The following is a 25,046-nucleotide window of genomic DNA, read 5'->3' on the forward strand; positions in this document are numbered from 1 at the left end:
CACTTTCCTGATGACTAAGGATGTTGAGTATTCCTTAAATGTCTTTCAGCCATTTGAGCTTCTTCTGTTGAAATTTCTCTGTTTATCTCTATAGCCCATTTTTTAATCGGACTGTTAGGTATTTTGATGTCAAGTTTCTTGAGTTCTTTATATATTTTGGAGATCAGCCCTCTGTCAGATGTGGGGTTGGTGAAGATCTTTTCCCATTCTGTAGGCTGTCATTTTGTCTTATTTACCATGACCTTTGCCCTACAAAAGCTTCTCAGTTTTAAGAGGTTCCATTTATTAATTGTTGAAAGATGTGTTTACAGATTTCAGAGTGCATCACAGCTAAAACAAAGTTGAAAATATGTTAAAGTTAGACTAAGATGTTTTTGTCAAGTAACTTCAAGATGGAAAACCAAAGAAGATAAAGTTTTAGAAAGGCATAGAGTTGAATGTGGAAGTCTTTAAGTTCAGGGAACAAGAACAAAGCAGCCCAATTGTTACTAGCTGATATATATTTCTTGCTAGGATTGGTTGATTACAGAAGGTGATGATTAATTCTTTGTACCCATTTTTGTTCTAAATCTCCTGATATAAAAACCTATTGATGAGTGGGTATGTACCCTAAAGTTTAAAGTAGAAATGACTGATTATTTTTCATATATAAGTTTAGGTTTGTGACTCCTTTAAGATTCCTTATAAGATTACCTTTCATGATAAGTAATAAAGTAATTGGCTCTCTCTTTGTAACTACAAAACTGCAGCATGCCAGTAAAAGACCTGGCTGAGAACAACATCTTGCTTGCCTACATTGTTAATATATAACAAGTTGCTTGGGTATTAATGTATGTGGGTTCTTGGAATTATTTGTTTTCCACCTATAATATATAAAATGTTTAATCATGTAAGGAATATGAAAACATGCTATTTTTTTTACTGTTTGTTTTGTATTCATTGTAGTCATTAACTTGAAAAACAGAATGTAACCACATTGTAATTCCTATATTGCTTCAAAAACTTTGTTGGGGTATATAAGCTGTAGAAAAAGAAGTATACTATAGGAAGAACACAGAAAGAATAAGAGAAAATGTGAGTGTCTTTTTCCCCTAACCCTCTACAATGCCAAAGTCATAGTACATGCCAACTCTGTGGCTTCCCTTTGAGGCCTGTGCTGCTAGAGGCTGGTGCTCCAGGAAGCAGTACCTGGCAAGGGGCTGCAGCTCCATGAGTGAGATCCTATCAATGGTGACCATTACAGAATTGCCTCTTCTTTCAGGCCAATCCCCAAGAGAATTCTGCACTCTGGACAATCTCCAAGAAGAGCATCCACTCCTCCCCATACAGTCTTCTTGATTATTCTTTCAATATCCCTGTTCCTGGTGCTATATTCACCCATTAGGGAGTTCCCTCATATTAGGCTGACACCTTGAACTTCAACTGCCACCTGCTGCTCCTCTGACTCCACCACTAGCAAAATGACAATCTAATAGTACTTATGGTGGGATTAACAAAACAAAGGGAATGCTGAAGTGGCATTGCTAACAGGTAGTTTGCAAGAGGAGGCTGGAAACAAACCAGGGAGCCTTGGAGAACAACACAGATTCTGAAATTAGCCATGAATTCTGAAATTGCCAATGTGGTAATTTTACACAAATCTTTACTTATCTTCCTTTGGTCTCCCCCAGGTTCAGTGCCATTGTTTCTACTGCTCAGAGTCATCAGAATTTCATTACATTAGTCATCAGTTTCTTGCGCCAAAACAATTTTGACGGGCTGAACCTGGACTGGCGTTACCCTGGGTCAGGTGGAAACCCACCTAAGGACAAGCATCTCTTTACTCTCCTGGTGAAGGTGGGGAAGTCAGGAGATGTCTTCATTTTTAGAAGACTCAAAGTCTCTCCTTTCCAAGGAGAATTGGGTTCTTTTAGAGTAAACCAAACTAGAATTTATAATTATAGATTCTTAGCATGGCATAGGTCCTAAAATATCATTCATTGATTCAACAAGCAGGTGGGACACTACACCACACGTAGGTATAGAAAGATAATGTATCTTAATATGTTGTCTATGATGTGAGTTACAGAGTCATTATGATCTTTATGTTACAGACAAATAACTAATATACACAAAGGGCTTTAGTAATTTTGCCAGTCATTCAGATAACAGTATCATATCTGCCAGTTTTGTTTTCCTACAGAGTTCAAACCTCATAACAATTACATCAGAATATCTAGAAGTGACTGAAAATAGTGTGTTCAATGGTAGTTAATAGGTGCAGTATTGATGAAATTATTAAGGCCACTCCATGTAGTTAAAAGGCTAAAGATGAAAATAAACTTGCTTCAAATTCAAATTCAAAAAAATATGCTTCAAATTATTCTCATCTGAGGTATAACAATGTAACCTACAAAACAATTGAACTGCATCTTGGTAATGACCATGAGAGGGGTAAATAGGGTACAATAGAAACTCAAATGTGTGTGTAACTGACTTTGTGTGAAAAGGATCAGAAAGAGATTCTGAGTAAGTGAAGCCTGAGTTTAGTTTATGAAGAAAAAAACATTGTCATCAAATTCGTTAAGCATGGGTTTGTCACAGTGAAGTGATAGAGATTAATGAGCAAGTCACTTTGTGAGACATTTCAGTTTACAAAGGTGGCAATTTCTGATTATGAGGAAGCTTTAGTCATAGATAAAGATAGATAATTCTCCTGCAGGAACATGGGATATTTTGAGGGGTTGTAGATAGTGGAGAAATATGACAGAACTTGGTCTTTTGATGATTATTATGATATTAACTAAAATTAATTAGAGTGAGTAGCTAAGAATTCAGTAGAAAGCTGTTGAAGTAAATTAGGGGACCTGTGATCAGAGACAAAAGTGGTTTTACAAGAAGGAAGGAGGGCATGTAGATAGAGAACATAAAAATTAATGGGAAAAAGGGACCATTTTGTACTAGAGATGAAAAAACACCCTAATCTTCAGACATAAAGGACAATATCAGAATACATTTGTTTGTAGAGACTAAATTACAATAACAACTGATTTAGTGAGAGGAACTTACTCTTTTACCTATGAACATAGTGAATGTGAAGTATGGAGATGAAAACATGCACTGAAAGAATGCTGATAATAAATTTCATGATCTAGAACATGACTTTCAGTACTGTTCTGAAAAGGAAGGGTGGTGATCATCCAGCAAATACCAGAAGAAGAATAATCAAAGATTGGAGAAGGTTTTTAAAATGTAGTCATTTCTATAATACTTGTATAAAAAAGAAAAGAACTTTATTTGTGAATTTAATTTTTGACAGATTGGTCTACCACTGATATACACAGATACACTCAACAACAGATTCTTTACAATAACACTCTTACCATTAGATATTTTCCCAACCTCTGAACAGTTTCAATATTCTGTACCAACTAAATGACAGGTAGCTTCTATTGGATAGCTATGACATGAGTAATTATATGAAACAAATTTCTGTGCAAAATTTAAAATTTCCAGCCATTGTTTCTAGGCGATTTCTCTTCAACAGGACAAAATTAAAGCAGTCATGCTGCATTTTATGCACTTAATATTTGGAGACAGCTAAAACACTTTTCTTCTTGTGCTTCTTTCACCAGTAAAGTGACCTTATCATTTGACCCATTTGCAACAATGCAAATTCTGGGAAAGTACTTTAGAAACAGATTCTAGAACACCCCAAAATAGTGATGAGAGATAACCCGAGTATTGAAGATGAAAAAAGAGTCACATAGGATCTAGGCCGATTACAACACACAAGAATTTGACCTGTTATACAGTTCTTACCAACTTTCCAGTTCATCAGTTCAGCATATCATTAGACAGGATGTACAGCCTATAAGCTAATTCATCTAGTCAGCAATGGCAGCTCTCTCCACAACACTGAAAGAGGATGCAGGGAGCTGCTGAAAGACATTTCCAGAGAGCTGAATACAAGAGCAGATCTGACCAAACTTTGGAGCCTGGATACTGACTACTACAAGTTACTAGATGTTGAACATGTTGATATTTTTAAATGCCTATGCATATTAGAAAGTCATATATTTAGTAATAGCATCTAATCTCCTGAATTTGTTGATGTAAGAATATCATAAATTAAGACAAAATAAGAAAACATGTATTGCAAGAAATTTAAGTCTATATACATTTATTTTGAAAAGAACAGAAATAAGCTTGAAATAACAACAAACAATTTTTTTAGGAAATGCGTGAAGCTTTTGAGAAAGAATCCTTAGAGAAACACAAGACCAGGCTGTTAATCACTGCCACAGTATCTGGTATCATCTCCATCATTGAGCATGAATACAAGATTCCTGAACTGTCACAGTGAGTGAGGATTCATATTCACAATTTCTGTTAGTATTTACACAGAACACACTTATTCCTGATCTTTCTTGCTGGTCTACCATTCTGAATATAGGCCTTATAAAGGGAATGTTTTGTTTACATTGACAAGAAAAACAGCACCCAGAATGAACTGAATTTGAATTTATAAGTAAGATTTTTATTTATTCTTTAAATATTTCATACATTTCTGTATTGTATTTTGATTAAATTTATTCACCATTGCCTCTCTTCAAATTTTCTTCATTCATTACACCCTTTATCCCATTGAATTCATATTTCTTGTTTTGAGTTGTTTATGACCTTAAAGTCACTGTAATCCAATTAGTTTTGCCTATATGTGCATGGTTGTGGGGTTATCCATAGTTTTACACACACATAATTGTGGCAATATTCCCCATGGAGTTTGAATTTGTTTTTCTCAGCAGCCTTTAATCATCAGTAGCTTCTTCCCCAAGTTTGAGTACTGTTTTAATTTTGGCTGACTTAATATTTGTGGGTCATGTGCAGGTAACTACAGCCACTGTGAGTTAATGTGTGCAACAGCCAAACCTCGTCTAGATATCAGCATTTCACAGTCTTCCTCCCAAGTAACCACCAGCACATAATATCTTTGCACTGGCTCTTCTATGACATAATTGAGCCTTTGAGTTGATTGGTTGTGATATACATGTCTGATCCACAGTTGAGGATTCAGTTACTTGGGTTCTGTACTTTAAACAATAATGAGTATCTACGTTAACCACTATCTACTAAAAAGAGCAAATTCTCTGAAAGACTTTAAGAACACTGTGGATATAAACATAAATATTTAAAATATAGTCTAACAGCATGAACATAAAGGAAAACAACAAGTTTGATTCTTTCTAGGTTCTGTGAGCTCACTGGGATTGTACTTTTGTCCAACTTTACAGTAGCAGGCATGAGATCCATCCCTTTACCAGACATTTTATAAATCAGTATATAGTTATTATTTCCATAACCATTATGTCTTTAATGCATCATTGCTAATCAGGGAAATTTTGTAATATGCAAAGTCTAGCACTCAGTAAGACTGTTGTATTTTCTCCCCTACCAGATTACATAATTTTTTTTTTACATGATGTAGGCTTGCTAACAGGAAAACACTTTTCATTGTCATTTTCAGGCTTATTCTGCTATGTCTTGAGTGAATGTGTGTCCCATTCAACAATCAGGTATTATCATTCTGTTCAACTGAACATCAAAGACAAATGGCAACATGGTGGGTTGTTTTAGATGTCTCTAATGTCTACCTGATTAATAACTTGTAGAGAGGTCTTCTATATATCACATGGACACATTCATTTGATAAACTAGGGCTTTTTTTTTATTTTACAACACCATTCAGTTCAACCTAATAGCCAAAGATTACCCTGTTGTCCCCTTCTCGCCCCCCTCACCCTCCCCTCACCCCACCCCCCATTCCCACCTCCTCCAGATCAAGGTCTCCCCCGAGGACCGGGATCGACCTGGTAGACTCAGTCCAGGCAGGTCCATTCCCCCCCTCCCAGACCGAGCCAAGTATCCCTGCATAAGTCCCAGGATTCAAACAGCCAATTCATGCAATGAGCCCAGGACCCGGCACCAACGCACAGCTGCCTCCCAAACAGATCAAGCCAAATGACTGTCTCACCCATTCAGGGGGCCTGATCCAGTTGGGGGCCCCTCAGCCTTTGGTTCATAGATCCTGTGCTTCCATTCATTTGGTTATTTGTCCCTGTGCTTTATTCAAACTTGGCTTCAACAATTCTCGCTCATAAAATCCCTCTTCTTTCTCACTAAATAGACTCCCAGTGCTCCACCAGGGGCCCAGCCGTGGATGTCTGCCTTCAGATTCCTCAGTCCTTGGATGGGGTTTATGGCACAACTATCAGGGTGTCTGGCCATCCCATCACCAGAGTAGGTCAGTTCCTGCCGTCTATCGGCCATTGCCAGGAGTCTTTTGCGGGGGTATCTTTGTGGATCTCCGTGGGCCTCCCTAGCTCTCTGCTTCCTCCTCTTCTCATGTGGTCTTCATTTACCATGGTCTCCTATTCCTTGTTCTCCCTCTCTTTTCTTGATCCAGCTGGGATCTCCCACTCTCTTTCCCTCGACCGTCGCCCTTCATTGTTCCCACTCATGACCAGGCTGTTCATGTAGATCTCGTCCATTTCTCCGTGTCTTTTTTTGGGGTCCAGTTTTCCAGGTAGCCTCACTGGAGATGTGAGTAGCAGTCCAGTCATCCTTGTTCCACATCTAGCATCTTCCTATGAGTGAGTACATACCATATTTGTCTTTCTGAGTATGGGTTACCTCACTCGGGATGATTTTTTCTAGATCCATCCATTTGCCTGCAAACCTCATGATGTCATTGTTTTTCTCTGCTGAGTAGTATTCCATTGTGTATATGTGCCACAATTTATTTATCCATTCTTCAGTTGAAGGGCATCTAGGTTGTTTCCAGGTTTTGGCTATTACAAACAATGCTAATATGAACATAGCTGAGCAAGTGCTCTTGTGGTATGATTGAGCATTTCTTGGGTATATGCCCAAGAGTGGTATAGCTAGATCTTGGGGGAGATTGATTCCCAATTTTCTAAGAAAGCGCCATATTGATTTCCAAAGTGGTTGTACAAGCTTGCATTCCCACCAGCAGTGGAGGAGAGTTCCCCTAGTTCCACATCCTCTCCAGCATAAAGTGTCTTCAGTGTTTTTGACCTTAGCCATTCTGACAGGAGTAAGGTGGTATCTCAGAGTTGTTTTGATTTGCATTTCCCTGATGACTAGGGATGTTGAGCAATTCCTTAAATGTCTTTCAGCCATTTGGGTTTCCTCTGTTGAGAATTCTCTGTTTAATTCTAAAGCCCATTTCTCAATTGGACTGTTGGTCATTTTGATGTCTAATTTCTTGAGTTCCTTATATATTCTGGATATCAGTCCTCTATCACATGTGGGGTTGGTGAAGATCTTTTCCCTTTCTGGAGGCTGTCGCTTTGCCTTGTTGACCGTATCCTTTGCTCTACAAAAGCTTCTCAGTTTCAAGAGGTCCCATTGATTGTTTGTCTCAGTGTCTGCGCTACTGGTGTTATATTTAGGAAGTGATCTCCTATGCCAATGCGTTCAAGACTACTTCCTACTTTCTCTTCTAGCAGGTTCAGAGTAGCTGGATTTATGTTGAGGTCTTTGATCCACTTGGACTTAAGTTTTGTGCACGGTGACAGATATGGATCTATTTGCAGCCTTCTACACGTTGATATCCAGGTATGCCAGCACCATTTGCTGAAGATGCTTTCTTTTTTCCATTGTACACTTTTGGCTTCTATGTCAAAAATTATATGTCCATAGGTGTGTGGGTTAATGTCAGGGTCTTCAATTCAAATCCATTGGTCCACATGTCAGTTTTTATGCCAATACCAAGCTGTTTTTATTACTGTAGCTCTATAGTAGAGCTTGAAGTCAGGGATTGTGATGCCTCCAGAAGTTGTTTTATTGTACAGGTTTCTTTTAGCTATCCTGGGTTTTTTGTTTTTCCATATGAAGTTGAGTATTATTCTTTCCAGATCTGTGAAGAATTGTGTTGGTATTTTGACGGGGATTGCATTGAATCTGTAAATTGTTTTTGGTAAGATTGCCATTTTTACTATGTTAACCCTGCCTATCCATGAGCATGGGAGATCTTTCCATTTTCTGACATCTTCTTTAATTTCTTTTTTCAGGGACTTAAAGTTCTTGTCATATAGGTCCTTCACTTACTTGGTTAGTGTTACCCCAAGGTATTTTATGTCATTTTTGGCTATTGTAAAGGGTGATGTATCTCTAATTGCCTTCTCAGCTTCTTTGTCCATTGTGTATAGGAGGGCTACTGATTTTTTTGAGTTGATCTTGTATCCTGCTATGTTGCTGAAGGTGTTTATAAGCTTTATCAATTCCTGGGTGGAATCTTTGGGGTCACTCAAGTATACTATCATGTCATCTGCAAATAGGGAAAGCTTGGCTTCTTCCTTTCCAATTTGTATCCCCTTAATCTCCTTATGTTGTCTTATTGCTCTGGCTAGAACTTCAAGTACGATATTGAATAAGTATGGGAAGAGCAGACAGCCTTGCCTCGTTCCTGATTTTAGGGGAATTGCTTTGAGTTTCTCTCCATTTAATTTGATGTTGGCTGTTGGCTTGCTGTAAATTGCCTTTATTATGTTTTGGTATGTTCCCTGTATTCCTAATTGCTCCAAGACCTTTATCATGAAGGGGTGTTGGATTATTTCAAATGACTTTTCTGCATCTAGTGAGATGATCATGTGGTGTTTTTCTTTGAGTTTGTTTATATGGTGTATTACATTGATGGACTTTCGTATGTTGAACCACCTTTGCATCCCTGGGATGAAGCCTACTTGATCATGGTGGATAATTGTTCTGATGTGTTCTTGGAGTCTGTTTGTCAGTATTTTATTGAGTATTTTTGCATCAATGTTCATGAGGGAGATCGGTCTGTAGTTCTCTTTCTTTGTTGCATCCTTGGTTGGTTTAGGAATCAGGGTAATTGTAGCCTCATAGAAGGAGTTTGGTAATGTTCCTTCTGTTTCTATTATGTGGAACAATTTAGAGAGTATTGGTATTAACTCTTCTTTGAAGATCTGGTAGAATTCTGTGCTGAAACCATCTGGACCTGGGCTTTTTTTTTGGTTGGGAGACTTTTAATGACTGTTTCTATTTCCTTAGGGGTTATTGGACTATTTAAATAGTTTATCTGGTCTTGATTTAACTTAGGTATGTGGTACCTATCCAGAAAAATGTCCATTTCTTTTAGGTTTTCTAGTTTTGTGGAGTAGAGGCTTTTGAAATATGACCTTATAATTCTCTGGATTTCCTCAATGTCTGTTGTTATGTCCCCCTTTTCATTTCTGATTTTGTTGATTTGGATTCTCTCTCTCTGTCTTTTGGTTAGTTTGGATAAGGACTTGTTTATCTTGTTGATTTTCTCAAAGAACCAACTCTTTGTTTCATTAATTTTTTGTATTATTCTCTTAGTTTCTAATTTATTAACTTCACCTCTCACTTTGATAATTTCCTGGCGTCTATTCTTCCTGGGAGACTTTGCTTCTTCTTGTTCTAGAGCTTTCAGATGTGCTGTTAAGTCACTAGTGTGGGATTTCTCCAACTTCTTTATCTGGGCATTTAGTGATATGAATTTCCCTCTTAACACTGCTTTCATAGTGTCCCATAAGTTTGGGTATGTGGTGTCTTCATTTTCATTGATCTCTAGGAAGTCTATAATTTCTTTCTTTATTTCTTCCTTAACCCATTGGTGATTCAGTTGAGCATTATTCAGTTTTCATGAGATTGTAGGTTTTTTGTAGTTTTTGTTGTTGTTGAAATCTAACTTTAAACCATGGTGGTCTGATAGAACACAGGAGGTTATTGTAATTGTTTTGTATCTGTTGAGATTTGCTTTGTGGCCAAGTATGTGGTCGATTTTAGAGAAAGTTCCATTGGGTGCTGAGAAGAAGGTATATTCTTTCTTGTTAGGATGGAATGTATTGTAGATATCTATTAGGTCCAATTGGGTCATGACATCAGTTACATCCTTTATTTCTCTGTTAAGTTTTGATTTGGGAGATCTGTCCAGTGGTGAAAGTGGGGTGTTGAGATCTCCCACTATTAATGTGTGGGGTTTTATATGTGGTTTAAGCTTTAGTAATGTTTCTTTTACATATGTGGGTGCCCTTGTGTTTGGGGCATAAATGTTCAGAATTGAAACTTCATCTTGGTGGATCTTTCCTGTGATGAGGATGTAATGTCCTTCTTGATCTCTTTTGATTGATTTTAGTTTGAAGTCTATTTTGTTGGATATCAGGATGGCTACCCCTGCTTGTTTCTTAAGACCATTTGATTGGAAAGTCTTTTCCCAGCCTTTTATTCTTAGGTAGTGTCTGTCTTTGAATTTGAGATGTGTTTCTTGTATGCAGCAGAAAGATGGGTCCTGCTTTCGTATCCATTCTGTAAGTCTATGTCTTTTTATAGGTGAATTAAGTCCGTTGATATTAAGGGATATTAATGACCAGTGATTCTTCATCACTGTTTTTTTTGGTGGTAGTGTGTGTGTACTTCTCTTCTTTGGGGTTTACTGTTGTGGCTTTATCTATTGCCTGTGTTTTCGAGTGTGTATCTGACTTCCTTCGGTTGGAATTTTCCTTCTAGTGCTTTCTGTAGGGCTGGGTTTGTGGATAGGTATTGTTTAAATCTGGCTTTGTCTTTGTATGTCTTGTTCCTTCCGTCTATGATGATTGAAAGTTTTGCTGGATATATTAGTCTGGGCTGACATCCATGGTCTCTTAGTGTCTGCATTAGATCTGTCCAGGTCCTTCTGGCTTTCAAAGTCTCCATTGAGAAATCGGGTGTTATTTTGATGGGTTTACCTTTATAGGTCACTTGGCCTTTTTCCTTGGCTGCTCTTAATATTCTTTCTTTATTCTGTACATTTAGTTGTTTAATTATTATGTGTCGAGGGGACTTTTTGGGGGGGTCTAGTCTGTTTGGTGTTCTATAGGCTCCTTGTATCTTCATAGGCATTTTCTTCTTTAAGTTGGGAAAGTTTTCTTCTATAATTTTGTTGAATATATTTTCTGTGCCTTTGAGTTGGTATTCTTCACCTTCTTCTATCCCTATAATTCGTAGGTTTGGCCTTTTCATGGTGTCCCAAATTTCTTGGACATTTTGGTTCATGACTTTGTTGGCTTTAGTGTTTCCTTCGACTGATGAAACTATTTCTTCTACTGTATCTTCAATGCCAGAAATCCTCTCTTCCATCTCTTGCATTCTGTTGGTTATACTTGCATCTGAAGTTCCCGATCTTTTACTCAGGTTTTTTATTTCCAGCATTCCCTCTGTTTGTGTCTTCTTCATTTTTTCAATTTCCCTTTTCAGTTCTTGGACTGTTTCCTTTGTTTGTTTCATTGCTTTTTCATGATTTTCTTTCAGTGCTTTATTGTTTTCTTCCAGTACTTTATTGTTTTCTTGCAGGACTTTATTGTTTTCTTCCAGGACTTTATTGTTTTCTTGCAGGGCTTTATTGTTTTCTTCTAATTTGTTTGCCCTTTCCTCTAGTTGTTTACAGCGTTCTTCCAATTTTCTTGTCTTTTCCTCTATACAAGCCTCTACCTTCTTCATGATGTTACTCATAAGGCTACTTTCTTCTGCTTCTTCCAATTTTTGATGTTCAGGTCTAGATGTTGGAGGCGGGCTAGGTTCTGGTGATGCTGTATTGCTCTTCATTTTGTTGTATGTACTTCTGCCCATCTCCTTGTGGTTCCTTCTTGGTCTTATCAGTGTACTTGTTTCAGAAAGAGCTGACAGATTCAGGAAGTCTCTCTCTCTTGTCCAAACGGGAGTTCTCTTGTCCAACTCTGGACCCGGATACTCACCTCTGGTCCAGAAGGGAAGTCGGGGGCAGGATGGGAGCTGGGGGCTGGTCTCTAAGTCTCAGGAAGTGGCTGGGGTCTTGGGCAGATGGGCGTGGGGGCAGGGCGCGGGGATTGCAGGCGCTGCCGGGGGGCTTGGAAAAGGGGATCCCTCCCAGTGGGGCTAGAAGGGGACCCGCCCGGTGGCCAGAACCTGTGGCCAAGTTGGGCAGGTCTTCCTGGAGTGGCTGGTGCACAGGGATGGAGTCCGAGTTGGATCCGGATACTCACCTCTGGTCCAGAAGGGAAGTTGGGGCTAGGGCTTTTTTTTTTTTTTGAGACAGGGTTTCTCTGTGTAGCTTTGTGTCTTTCCTGGAACTCACGTGGTAGCCCAGGCTGGCCTCGAACTCGCAGAGATCCGCCTGGCTCTGCCTCCCGAGTGCTGGGATTAAAGGTGTGCGCCACCACTGCCCGGCTCTAAACTAGGGCTTTTTGAAGAGTATTTTCTATTCATGCTTGGTACTTTTGCTCAAACTCCTTTTTGTGTGTTTTATTTTAGTCAGCTTACAAGTTTGTAGGTTGGCAGATTTCTAAAATCTTAATTTTTTTCTAATCCACTCTTCACTCTCCTCCCCCAAATCTGTACTCTGCAATGAAAAATATTTACCATATAACCCAAAACACTTTCAATTCTCCCCTCTGTGTGTGTTTTGTGTTTTGTATAGCCCTAGATTAATTTTTTACTTGAGTAGAAGAATGTAACTTTCAAAGCAGAATTTTCTAGAACATTTCATTATAGATAAAATGAAATTGGAAAATGGGAGTAGCCAAGGCAGGAAGTTTAAAATCTCATTGGATTGGGGATCTATACAATGTGGAGCTTTAAGAAATTTGACCAAAAAAAAAAAAAAAAGAATGATTCAGGTCCCTTGACTACATTCAGGTCATGACATATGATCTCCATAGCTCCAAGGATGGCTACACTGGAGAAAACAGTCCCCTCTATGAAGGTCCTTCTGACCATGGCATTAGTGCCTACCTCAATGTGGTAAGACCCTGGACAACTTCAAATGAAAATGAGAAATGTCTAATACCTTGGGAGATTCAATCACAAAATGAACATTAGCTGAGCTTATGCAGTCTTCTTAAGCTACTTAGCAGATCTGAAATCTAAGTCAGCAATATATTTGTAAAAACAGATCTAATTAATTTTTCATTAAGGTCACACAATTTGAGCTCTCAGAGTTGAAACTAACCTAAGTAAGCACAGATCACCAGCTGCTTTGATTCAATTACTACCTTCTGCTACTGCAGGACTACATCATGACCTACTGGAAGAACCATAGGGCTGATCCTAAGAAGCTCATTGTTGGATTCCCCACGTATGGACAAACCTTCACTCTGAGTGATCCCTCTGACAATGGAATCGGTGCCTATACCATTAGTGCTGGACAAACAGAGAAGCACACATATGAAAAAGGATTATGGGCCTACTATGAGGTCAGTAGATTGTTGTAGAGTGGTCAATGAACTGCAGGCCAAGTTCTTTAATCTTGGCACTGAAACCTACTGAAAATGAATGCTTATTATGTGTAGTACCTACTTGACTCAAGCAGAATGACCATTCCAAATGATTTATTTTTATTATTTTTAATTAATAGTTAATAGACAATATTTTAGAATATATATGATTCCTTATATGATAGATCAGTGGTACTTAACCTTCCTAATGCTGTGATCCTTTCACATAATTCCTCATGTGTGGTGACCCCCAACTAAAAAATTATTTTGTTGCTACATCATAAATGTAATTTTGCTACTGTTATGAATAATGATGTAAATATCTGATATATGACCAACATCAGGGTCACTGACTACAGGTTGAAAATCTAAATCATACCCTTGATTCTGCTACTAAGACCATGTAGTTAAAAGTGAGGTTTATTTTGTGGGGTAACTTACAAGCAAAGGGATAGGTTACAGGGTCCAGGAAAGGTGTAGCACAGTCCAGCTCTGTTCTCTGGAAAACTCTGCTCGGTCTACCTCCAGGATCCAGGAAGCAAGAGAGTTGGCACATCCGGATCTCAGGTCTTAAGGGCTCCTGTCTTGGCCCCGCCTTGTAGGCATGACAATTACTGAAGCCTCAATGGGGGTAGTATATCCAGGTCAAAGCTGGAATAGCTACTCACTACAAAGAAAGTGTATGCTATTTTTCTTTTTTGGTATTAATGCTTAAATATTTGAATCTCTCCAATATTTAAAGATTTGCAACTTCTTGAATCAAGGAGCCACTGAGAAATGGAATGCCCCTCAGGAAGTGCCCTATGCTTTTAGGAACACGGAATGGGTTGGCTATGATAATGTCAAGAGCTTCCAGATTAAGGTAAATTTAGTCCATTAGATGTGCAGAGATCTCATTTATGACTCACAGGGATCAAGTAACTCATATCCTCTGTTTAAACAGCCTCAGTGGCTCAAGGACAATAACTTAGGAGGTGCTGTAGTCTGGCCCCTGAACATGGATGACTTCACTGGTTCTTTCTGTAACCAGGGAAGTTTCCCTCTGACCTCTACCTTAAAGAAAGCTCTCAATGTCCACTGTCCTTGTAAGTAGTAGAAGTATTGGTGTATAATGCCCTTCATCAACCAAAGGTAGTTTTGACATTTCCACCCCCAGTTCCCAGAGAGAATGTTTCCATTTTATCTGTTGGACCTTTCCCAGATGTGAGACAGTTTCTGCGCTTTCCAAACCCCTTGATTCCAATAATGAATATTATACACTTAATGTGAACTAGGCCTACCTTGTGGGTGGGGTGGGATATTCCAGGTCTACTCAGTCTTCCAGGCATAAAAGTCCACAGAAACTTTAGTCATACTCAGTTTTCAAATCTTTAACCCTTTAAGGATTGTCATTAGAGTATATCCATGCCCCTTTGGGGCATTCTACCAGAAAGACTTCAACAGTGTCCAATGCACACCTGTATCCATATTCTCTCTGATGAGCAGTATGTACTGAGTTTTTTTTTTTTTAAGATAAAACTCAATCCAGGCAGGTCGATCCCGGTCCTCGGGGGAGACCTTGATCTGGAGGAGGTGGGAATGGGGGGGGTGGCTGGGGGAGGGGGAGGGGGGCGTGGGGGGAGAGAATGGGAATCTGTGGCTATTATGTGGAACTGAATGGTGTAAAATAAAAAATAAATTAAAAAAAGATAAAACTCAAATACTTGACTGGCTATTTATGAAATATTGTTAATGTAAAAGAAGTAAATTTAATTGTTCAACATGCTCTTGGGTAGGCAATGACGACATGGAAATGTAATAAAATAAAAACTGAATTTATGTGGTAACTTTCCCTAACAGCCAAGTCTGGATTTGTCTTCTGATCTAACTTGAGTGACTATGAAGTTAATTGTATCTCCAGTTCATGCTATCTCATTAGTACTTCTCTTCATTTCCAGGAATAGTCTACCTTCTATCCAGGATCACAAATTTGTCTTTGTACTTTATGTTTCAGGTTATGAGACATCTTATTGTGACAAATTTTAGCCTGTAATTGGTCATCAATTGGGGCAGTGGGTTCTCTGTCAGCCTCCCATAGAAAATAACAGAAGTAGCTGCTGGTCCTGCCTGAAATGAATCACACACCAGCACAACTGTATGTGATGCATATCACCAGCTGTGATGCAACCAGGCATGGTCTTCACCTTTTACCTTTGTCCAAGCTCTGAACATCCTCGCTTCTTTTAAAGCTACTTATATTCTGCCTAGCTTTTAAAAATAAAATTCATGTTCAAATCTTGTGTTTTGTGTGTGATTTGGAGCAAATATTTTGTTGGTGTGAGATGCCATCTACTCATTGGTTTTAGTGGTGAAAGAGGCATTGAGAGTGTTGGGGGATCTAATTTGCTTTCTATCTTATATTTGCAAACATGGTTCTGTAGGAAAGTGGAAGCTGTTGGAGAAGGCAGTATTTGGTGGTTCATAAAATTGAGAATGCAGGAGGAAGTGTCTATGCCATGTTGACCATACTCCACAAGCAACCACAGTGACTCTAGGATTCCAATTGAAAATCAGTGCTCTTTGGCTTGACCAGTAATCCTTCCTAGGACATTCATAGACAACTTCAGAGGACCCAAAACTGTTTGAGCACATACTGGTTTTGCAGATTTGGAAGCTATGCAAGGACTTCTCATTTGGTGCTTTCCCATTATTGAATATGAAGGAGGTCCTTCCTAAGCTGCATTACTCAATGAAACCAGTGTTGGAGGCCATATGCTTTCCCCTAATCCAGTGGAATGACTGTTATCTCTCCTTCACTTGTCAAATATTGTTGGTTTTTCATATATTTGGCTGTAGTCAAGTGAATATAGACACTACTTTGGTGAAAATTTTCGAATGTGGTTTATATACACCAGAAATATTTATGTTTTTTCAAGCAGCACTATCATACAATTCCATAAGCAGTTCGGTATCATAGAACTCAACTTTTTTCTAACACTAGGTAAGTCTTCAACTTTCATATAGCAGCACCATTCTATTTTTTTCTGTTATTTTGATTGTTTTAAGGATGTCATATTGTATTGATTTTTTTGAGACAGGGTTTCTCTGTATATCTTTGTTGTCTGCGTCATGGAAATTGCTCTATAGACCAGGCTGGCCTTGTACAGATCTGTCTGTGGCTGGAGTTGTCTCCAGTCCTGCCCAGCCCCATGGACCCCACAACCCCTTACAAAATAATCACTCAAAAGATCATATTAATTTAACTGCTTGGCCATTAGCTCAGGCCTTCCACTGTCTAGCTCATACACTTAAACTCAGGCCATTTCTGTTAATCTAATCTATATGTCGCAATGTGTTCCATGGCTTACCTGCTGCCTTTACATGCTGCTCCCTGGATGGCAGGCTGGCATCTACTCACTCAGCCTTTCTCTTCCCAGAATTCTTTTCTCTGCTTGTCCAGCCTATCATATACATCCTACCTGGCTACTGGCCAATTAGCGTTTTGTTTATCAATCAATCAATCATAGCAACATATATTACAACGTCAGGACATCCCATGGCACTTCCCCTTTTCTGTTTTTTCAAAAAGGAAGATTTTAACTTTAACATAGTAAAACTACATATAACAAAACAATTATCAAGCATGGGGCTCAAACCTACGTCTGTCTGCCTCTGCTTTCTGAGTGCTGGGATAAAGGGAGAGTGCCACCATTGCCCGGCTCATATTGCATTCTTAGAACATGCAATTTTTCATTTAGTCAATTGGTATTTATTGTTACTCTGCATAATTTCTATATTGTTCTTTAATGTTTTATCATTTGTCAGTATATTCCTCTTAAAGAGCACTCCATTGCATGCATATTACAGTATATTTATATTTTTATCTACTGATTAATATCAATCATTGCATATTTTTTCTATTGTTCATAATGTTACTCTGGATACAAAGTTACAAATATCTCTTCAGGGTCTACCCTAGGTTCTTTTGAGTGCATGCCTGGAAGAAGAATTATGGTACCTTTTGCTCCAAAGGAGCACTCATCTTTCCTGAATGCATGAGAAGTACCAAATCAAGTCATTGGGACATAGTAAGAAGAGGGCTCTAGTTCAGAGGCTACAGGGTTATGAGGAGATAGTATTTTGACCTGTTTGGTAGAGAAGTTTGGAATGTATATATTCAAATTAAATTGTAGGCCTGAGCAAATAATTTGTGAATATAATTTTTCATATTTAAAATATTTATTTATTAAAAAATTACAATTTTTATGAGTCCTCAGAGAATGTATAGAATACAGTTTAAGCAAAACACAGTACAATTCATCTTCATATGTTTCTACATCATAGAATGCCGTAAACATTACCCTTTGCATTTTATAAAGGATTAACTAAGGTACAGAAATACTATAAGTAACTCTCTCAAGGTCATACAACTATTAAGTGTCATAACTGCCAATAGTTCCTAGTGCCAAAGTCTACTGATGATAACAAAACATTGATCTATCTGTTGTTAATGTGAAACACAGACTCTGTGCTAGACTTTAGATGTAATTTAAAATGAGAATAAAGCAATTTTTTTTGCATGAGGATTGTCCTGGAATGGAAGGTAAAGACTGAAACATAATGAACTATTGCAGCCTATTTTAAAAAATGCTCAGGAATGCCTACAGAGTGCAAAAGCAGCCCAGTGTAGTTAGTATATGGCTGTATTACACTTAGACCAGGAGCATATTTCTTGGTTAGTGAGGCTCTGTCTCAGTCCTGAGACAAACCCTGGTATCATCCAATTACATGCATATTTTATGGTCAAAATTTCATAGGCATCTGGTGTAAATGTGTCCAGCAAACTCAAATAGTTACCTTATGAGAGATAAGCCCAGTATACCAAACAAGTCTCATGACACCCTAACTACAAATAGTTTAAAAAATTAATTCCTCATGTGCCCATGGCTATGGTCCAACTAGGCATTTCACTGGATGGATTGTCAATCTCCTGTCAGCTATACATGCAAAGAAACACATGTGCACATATCAAATGAATAATAATTAGTTTAAGTTAAAAATGGTTTGAGTTCATTCTCCTTCATCAAGGTCCTTGGGCTCACCCTAATCATTACCTGTGCTCTCTCTGCTCTGAATAAAACTATCTCTTATGAATCTTCACCTTGGAAAGTCAACAATGCCTACCTCAAACCTAGGTAGAGTACAGACAAATAGGACACAAACCAAGGGTCATGAAAGTCATATAAATTTCAGAAAGAAAATAAATGTATGTTTTTTTTATGTCTTGTCATGTTTGGTCATTTGTCATATCCTATTTCCTATGGTATCTTTTAAATGTTTGTAGGACACACAACATATAATCCATCTTTTATTAATAGCATATCATATGACTTTTCAGAAAATGGTATAGCTGAAGTTTTCCTGTGTCCACCCGGCTCCTGCAGCCACTTAGACCCAAGTAAACACACAGAGACTTATATTACTTATAAACTGTATGGCTACAACAGGCTTCTTGCTATTTAGTTCTTATATCTTAAATTAACCCATTTCTATTAATCTATAAATTGCCACATGGCTTGTGACTTACTGGTATTTTTACATCCTGCTTCCTATGTATCTGGCTGGCAATTCCTTACTCAGTCTTCCTGTTCCCAGAATTTTTCTCTCTGCTTATCTCACCTCTACTATACTTCCTGCCTGGCTACTGGCCAATCAGTGTTCTATTTATTAACCAAATCAGAGCAACACATTCACAGCATACAGAGTGATATCCAGAGCACTTGCTCTTTTTTTTCAAAAAGGAAGGTTTTAAATTTATCATAGAAAATTACATATAACAAAACAATTATCAAGAATTACAGTTACAATATCTAGTCTATTTATAATATCTAGTCTATTTGTATTTGGCAACATTAAAGAAGATATCCTATCTATACTATATTTGTGAGACTAAGGTTTCATATCTAACTTATCTTTTATCATGACTAAGGAAGTTAAAACTATCTAGTCTTCAACTACATCAAAGACCTCAGAAGGATATAATATTACCTGAGGAAAGAGAGAAGGACATAAGCAACTTTTGGGAGTCTTGTGAGAGTAGACAGAGACAGCTGGCAACCTGAACAGTTATCCAAAGTTCTTCTGTAAAGTTGGGGCATCTGTCTTCAGGCCACAGGCCTAGAGTCTCTCAGTCACCTCTCTCTGTGTCCTGTAGAATGTGTAGCATTTTTCTCTGTGAAGCAGGAACCTGAAGGACCATTTTGCCTTGCAAAGTTCAGTGGTTACCTTCCCATGGGTCCTGCATGTCCAGTCAACACAACATTTTGTCAATCAGTCCAAGTGAGAACAGTTTCTTGCCCAAATGACTATTTTGGCCAAGAAGAAGATAAATTCCATATGGAGTGTCTTCAATGTCCATCTTTCTCTATGAAGTAAATTACTGCTGCCAGGAGAAAATGTGTCTCATTGTCCAGAAATTTTAAAGTTTTAAAACATTTTAAATGCCATATTCTGTAGGGCTTTGAAGTGTTTGAAGATTACCTAACTAATTGAATTATATCTATGTATACCTAGAAAACTTAACATGATTATAAGTTTGACTATCATAGAAGACTAATTATTAATCTGTATTTTTTAATTATCCATCACAATCTAAATGAGTTACATAAACATAATACTTCAAATGAGAGTAGAATTATGTATACAGTATAAAAAATTAAGTTTAAACTTGCATCAATAAACTAAAATCTATAGCAATGTAAAATTCTAAACAAGGTGCTGCTCTTTAAAAAGAGGTTCATTAATCTACCCTTTCATCTTATCAAAATGTTATCATCATACCTGAGTACAGTTTATCTGATTCATGTGGCCTGTAGCCAACCTTATACAATTGTAGCATTATATCAGTAAAGACAAGAGGTATTGGGACTGTGGCTGAGAAGAAAGTATGGATGGACCTCCAGTTTGACCTCTCACAATGGATTTAGCATACCTATCACTAGTACTAGCCCTCCAAGACCCTACAAAAAAACAGATTCTTCTTGAGTGTGTTATATGGTCAGCATGAAAGGTGTACAATAAGCTTTGAATTTTTATGTGCAGAGGTGTCCAATAGTCATTTGCAGAGAATCTGCTGCATCACGTGTTCCTTCTGTCTTGTACCTACTTTTTCTAAACAGTGTTACTTTAGAGACTTAAATTTTATCATGTAAGTCTCTACTTCAAATAAAAATGAAAAAAATGCATCAACTTCCTTAAATCAACATATACATTCTTTTTGTCATGACAACTATAAAAATAAGTGTGTTTCTTATATTTTATACATTTATACTCTTTCTACATTGTTCCAAAAATACAACACTGAAAATATGGTCATGATCTGAATATTGTTAAAAATATTAGTTTGGTTTGAGCCTTAGTGATCATTTGACCATTGCCAAGGGTCTGAGTTTAATCTGCATCATTTTAGTAAGCAATAATAGATGGCATTGTCCAGTTAAGAATATTTTTACAGATTCTATGCTTCACACTCATAAGCACAGCCTTAAGGTGCAGAAGCAAGTAGATCTTTGTTTTAAAGCCTGTTTTATAATACATTGCAGTGTTCTCTAAAATATTAAGGTTTGATTAGTATTCCATGTCTCTTTGTATTATTATTTAAGGAGTTTGAATGTCTTCACTTTTCAGATATATGCAATTTCACAAATCATGGCACTATCCAGTCTTGGGATTTCACTCAGGAAGTGCCCAAAGCCTATCAGGGATAGAGTGGGTAAACTCAGGCACCATCAAGTGGTTGATCCCTTGGAGGTCATAACCCCAGCTTTGTGTTACAGTATCAAATAATTTTGAGTTGTTCTCTTCTTTAAACCAGGAAGTACTTATAATATCTTTGCAGAAGCCATAATCTAGACCATGGATGATTTCTCCAGATTTTTCTATCAGCAGCGGAAATCCCATTCTCTTTCTCTGAAGCTACAGCTTATATAACTTAAGTTATGCCTGGGAAAGCCAAGCGTATGTGGAGGTCACTTTATGGACACAAATGTAGCCAAAATGTGTACACACATTTCTCTTCTAATTTTTAGCTCCATTACTCAAGGGAACTCTTCCCATTTCATCGTATTGACCCTGGCCTGTAAAGAGGGCAAAACTTATTTCCCAGTCCTCCAATTCTGTGCCAAGGTTTTTATACTACAATGGAAAACCAGGCTTACATTGGCTGTTTTGCACACAGAATGAGATTTCATCTGATGGAAGTAGCATACTCACGCCTAGTATAAAAAAAAATCTGCCATTATATGGCTGTTTTCTTCAGAATATACTTCCGTTTTCACAGTGAGGTTCAACAAGATTCACATGAGAGAGATCCCGCACCTCTAAACAAGGCTCACGCAATGCTGCAACACCCATAGTTGTTCCTAGTGCTGGACTGTATTTACTCCCAGGTTCTATGTTGTATCAGACATACAATATTGATCACTAAATTCCTGAACGGATTCTAATGCCAAAAACACATATTTTGATTAAAAAATCAGGCTGGTTAGATACATTTTTTTTTTTTTTGGTTTTTCGAGACAGGGTTTCTCTGTGTAGCTTTGCGCCTTTCCTGGGACTCACTTGGTAGCCCAGGCTGGCCTGGAACTCACAGAGATCCGCCTGGCTGTGCCTCCCGAGTGCTGGGATTAAAGGCATGCGCCACCACGGCCCGGCTTAAAAATATCTTATGTATGGGCTTCTCTTCTGATCTAGGTTTCGAGAGTCTGGATATCACTGTTGCCCCCCTCAGGGAAGCAGAATCACAGTGCTTTACATTTGTGGAAACCTGCCACTTCCTGTGGCCCTTTACTGTGCTCCTTGGGGTGGGTTTACAGATTGTGAGATATCTGTTCAGGACTTGAGTGAGCACCTGCTCTCATTGGAATTGGTAGTAGATGCGGTGACAATAATTCTGGATCAGAGCACTGTGTGACAGTACCCACTGAGGAACAGAAGAATGTCTTCTGGCATTTCCTGGAATCACTGCCAGCAGCACATCAATTGTCTTAGAGTTCCTGTTGCTTTGATGAAATACCATGACCAAAGCAACTTGAGGACAAAAGGGTTTGGTTTATATTTTGATATTATTATTCATTGTCAAATGAAGCAGGACAGGAAATCCAATGGGGCAAAAACATGGAACTAGGTGCTGATGCAGAGGCCATGGAAGGTTGCTTGCTCCTCATGTCTTGCTCAGTCTTTCTTGTATAAACTAGAATCACCAGCAGTCCAGGGATGACTACAACCATATTCAGAGAGGCCCTCCCTCATAGATCATTAATTAAGAAAATGCTCTATGGTTCTGCCTACAGCCCAATCTTATATAGGCATTTTCTTATTTGAGGTTCCCTGCTCTCAGATGATTTTCGCTTTTGTCAAGTAGATATAAACCTAGCCAGAAAAATTGATCCTTTATCTTCTTGACAACAAATTCATTAGCATTAAGACACAACCTTTCCTTTCTCATTTACCCACAAGACCTCATATTATAAACATAAATAACTTTAAAAGTCCCACAGTCTTTAGAAATTTAAACACATTGAAAGTTCAATCCCTTTAAAATATACAAACTCTTCTTGAAATCCTTGAAATTTCTCAACTGTGGGCCCCTGAAAAAAAACAAAATTGAGTTAAATATTTTCTTACTTTAAGGGGGAAGAACCAGGGCATAGTCACAATGATTAAAGCAAAACCAATATCCAAACAATGTATATGACACAGTGTCCAATGCCTGGGATCCAATCACAATTTCCTGGACTCCTCTAAAAGGCTTGTGTCACTTTTTCTGGATCTGCCCTCTGCAGCACACACAGATTCTCTTGTAGGTTCTGCTGCTTCCTCTCCACTGTTGCTGCTCTTCTTTGTGGTCATCTCATTGCACCAGCATCTCCAAAATACAATTAGATGTCAATCTACACATTTTTTTTTTTAAATTTTAGTCATTAGACGAAATTCTTCTCTACATGTCAAATACCAGGGAGACAGAATAGAGGCTCTGAGGAACTGTTACAGTTAGCCCTCTTATACTCTTTTTTATCTACATGACAGTGGACACTGAAGAGTGAAATTTATAAAATTTTGTCACATGGAGTAGGATGAGCATTCAGAGGAAAAATGTGTAACCTAGTGGATACTCTCTGACTAAAGGTGTGGTGACTTGAAGATTGTAAGACTGGTAGCTCTGCTTGGCTTGCTGAGGAATATAAATTCAGTACATTCCACAATTTCCTCTGAAGTTCCTAGCTCCTCTATTACCTGCAATATAGGTAGCTTGGGAATATCTGTACAGTGGACACTTATGGAGTGCCTATATTGTGCAGAAGTTGACAGGATTTTTTTTCAAGGATCCCCTTGAAAACATCACCTTTTTTTCCATTATTTAATCTCATAGTTCACATACTGAGACTATACAATATTTTCTCTTGATATAAGTTCTTCTCACTGCCCATATTGTCTCAGGCCTCATGTTGTGACACAATTTATAAAGGGTCAGCCAGTGATGAGTAACTAACTTGGGTTGTGTGACTTTTGAGTACATATTGACTTTCTCTGGGCTCCATTTTGTCACCTACAAGAGGAAAATAAGAGTAAATTGTCCTTTATTGCTGATGCATATTTCCTTTACAAACATCCCAGAAAAGACTTGGAAGTCAGAACTTGTTTCTCTGGAGTTGAGAAAAGACCATCCAATAGGATTATTCATTGCCCTCTTTCTTGTTCTCTTATCCTGCTAATCGTCTTCTTCTTTCTTGTCAGACAACTACTCTGAGATACTAGAACATATGCATCTCATCTCATGCCAAAATGTCACCAAATCATAAGGCTTCACATTGGTTTATTAATAGCTTTCACATCATGGTTACAGGAAACTACAAAAGCAACATTTTAAGAATAAAATCTTATTCAATTATGGTGAGTGATTTAGAAATATTTCAGCCCATCATGGATGCAAAACCATGATAGTCTTTCTCTGGTTTCCCAATGTCCTGACTAAAACAAATTTGTTTCCAGTTTGTCTTCTCACTCTAGTAGGTGTTCTGACCTACTAGAGACAAAAAGCATTGAATTTTGGTGGGTGTTATTTGGGTAATTTATAGCTTTTGGTGTTTCTATATAACATTCTATATTCAATAAATAAATAGAATTTTGTTATGTGTACCCCCAAAAAGTTCTACTCTTTTGATGGTGATCGAGGTGTGGAATAGACACTTTTCATACTCTACAGTCAAGGAAACTGAAAGCTATTACAGAAAGGGGGGTAGACAGAACCTCAAGAACCAAAGATAGTGACTTACTCTCATCTTTTACCTACTATTTACAAAGATATACAACCTCTAAAAATATTTTTTCATGTGGGACCAAGAGTTCAATTGCAATGGACTGTGGGGTCAGTTTGATTCACATTACAACAGCTTATCAAGAAGGAAGAATTATGTTGCAAGAAGCAAGACCTCAGATCCAGGCTCTGTCTACATGAATCACAGCTCTACTGAGTTTAACTTTACCATTTATTTGTTTTGCTTATGTCTCATTCTCCTAACTATTAAAGGCATAACAAATCCAAAATCTACATCTAGTGGCAATTTTGAGTATGTATGCAACTTTTAAATGGTAGCAAGCTAGTAATACAATTAATATATTTTTGAAAATTCTAATGCTCATGTTCAGCATGAACCAAGATTTGCTTTATTCTTTTTAGTAAATGATTGTGAATGAAAAATGAAATGAGTTTTACATTTTATACCATCAAGAAAT

The 25,046-nt window shown here is 37.9% G+C and overlaps 1 protein-coding gene across 1 annotated transcript in view; it reads left to right on the top strand.

The window, feature by feature from the left end:
- The window catches only part of LOC102918678 (chitinase-like protein 3), a 38,889-nt gene extending 16,736 nt beyond the window's left edge, over window positions 1-22,153 (top strand). Inside the window, exons 5-11 of the mRNA XM_042280278.2 lie at window positions 1,671-1,836; window positions 4,217-4,341; window positions 12,678-12,801; window positions 13,068-13,253; window positions 14,017-14,136; window positions 14,218-14,359; window positions 22,005-22,153. Of these exons, the coding sequence (XP_042136212.2) occupies window positions 1,671-1,836; window positions 4,217-4,341; window positions 12,678-12,801; window positions 13,068-13,253; window positions 14,017-14,136; window positions 14,218-14,359; window positions 22,005-22,153 (1,012 nt within the window). The remainder of the gene's footprint in view (window positions 1-1,670; window positions 1,837-4,216; window positions 4,342-12,677; window positions 12,802-13,067; window positions 13,254-14,016; window positions 14,137-14,217; window positions 14,360-22,004) is intronic.
- The last annotated feature ends 2,893 nt before the right edge of the window (window positions 22,154-25,046 follow it).

Source organism: Peromyscus maniculatus, chromosome 6 (genome assembly GCF_049852395.1).
Source record: "Peromyscus maniculatus bairdii isolate BWxNUB_F1_BW_parent chromosome 6, HU_Pman_BW_mat_3.1, whole genome shotgun sequence".
Classification (NCBI taxonomy): Eukaryota; Metazoa; Chordata; class Mammalia; order Rodentia; family Cricetidae; genus Peromyscus; species Peromyscus maniculatus.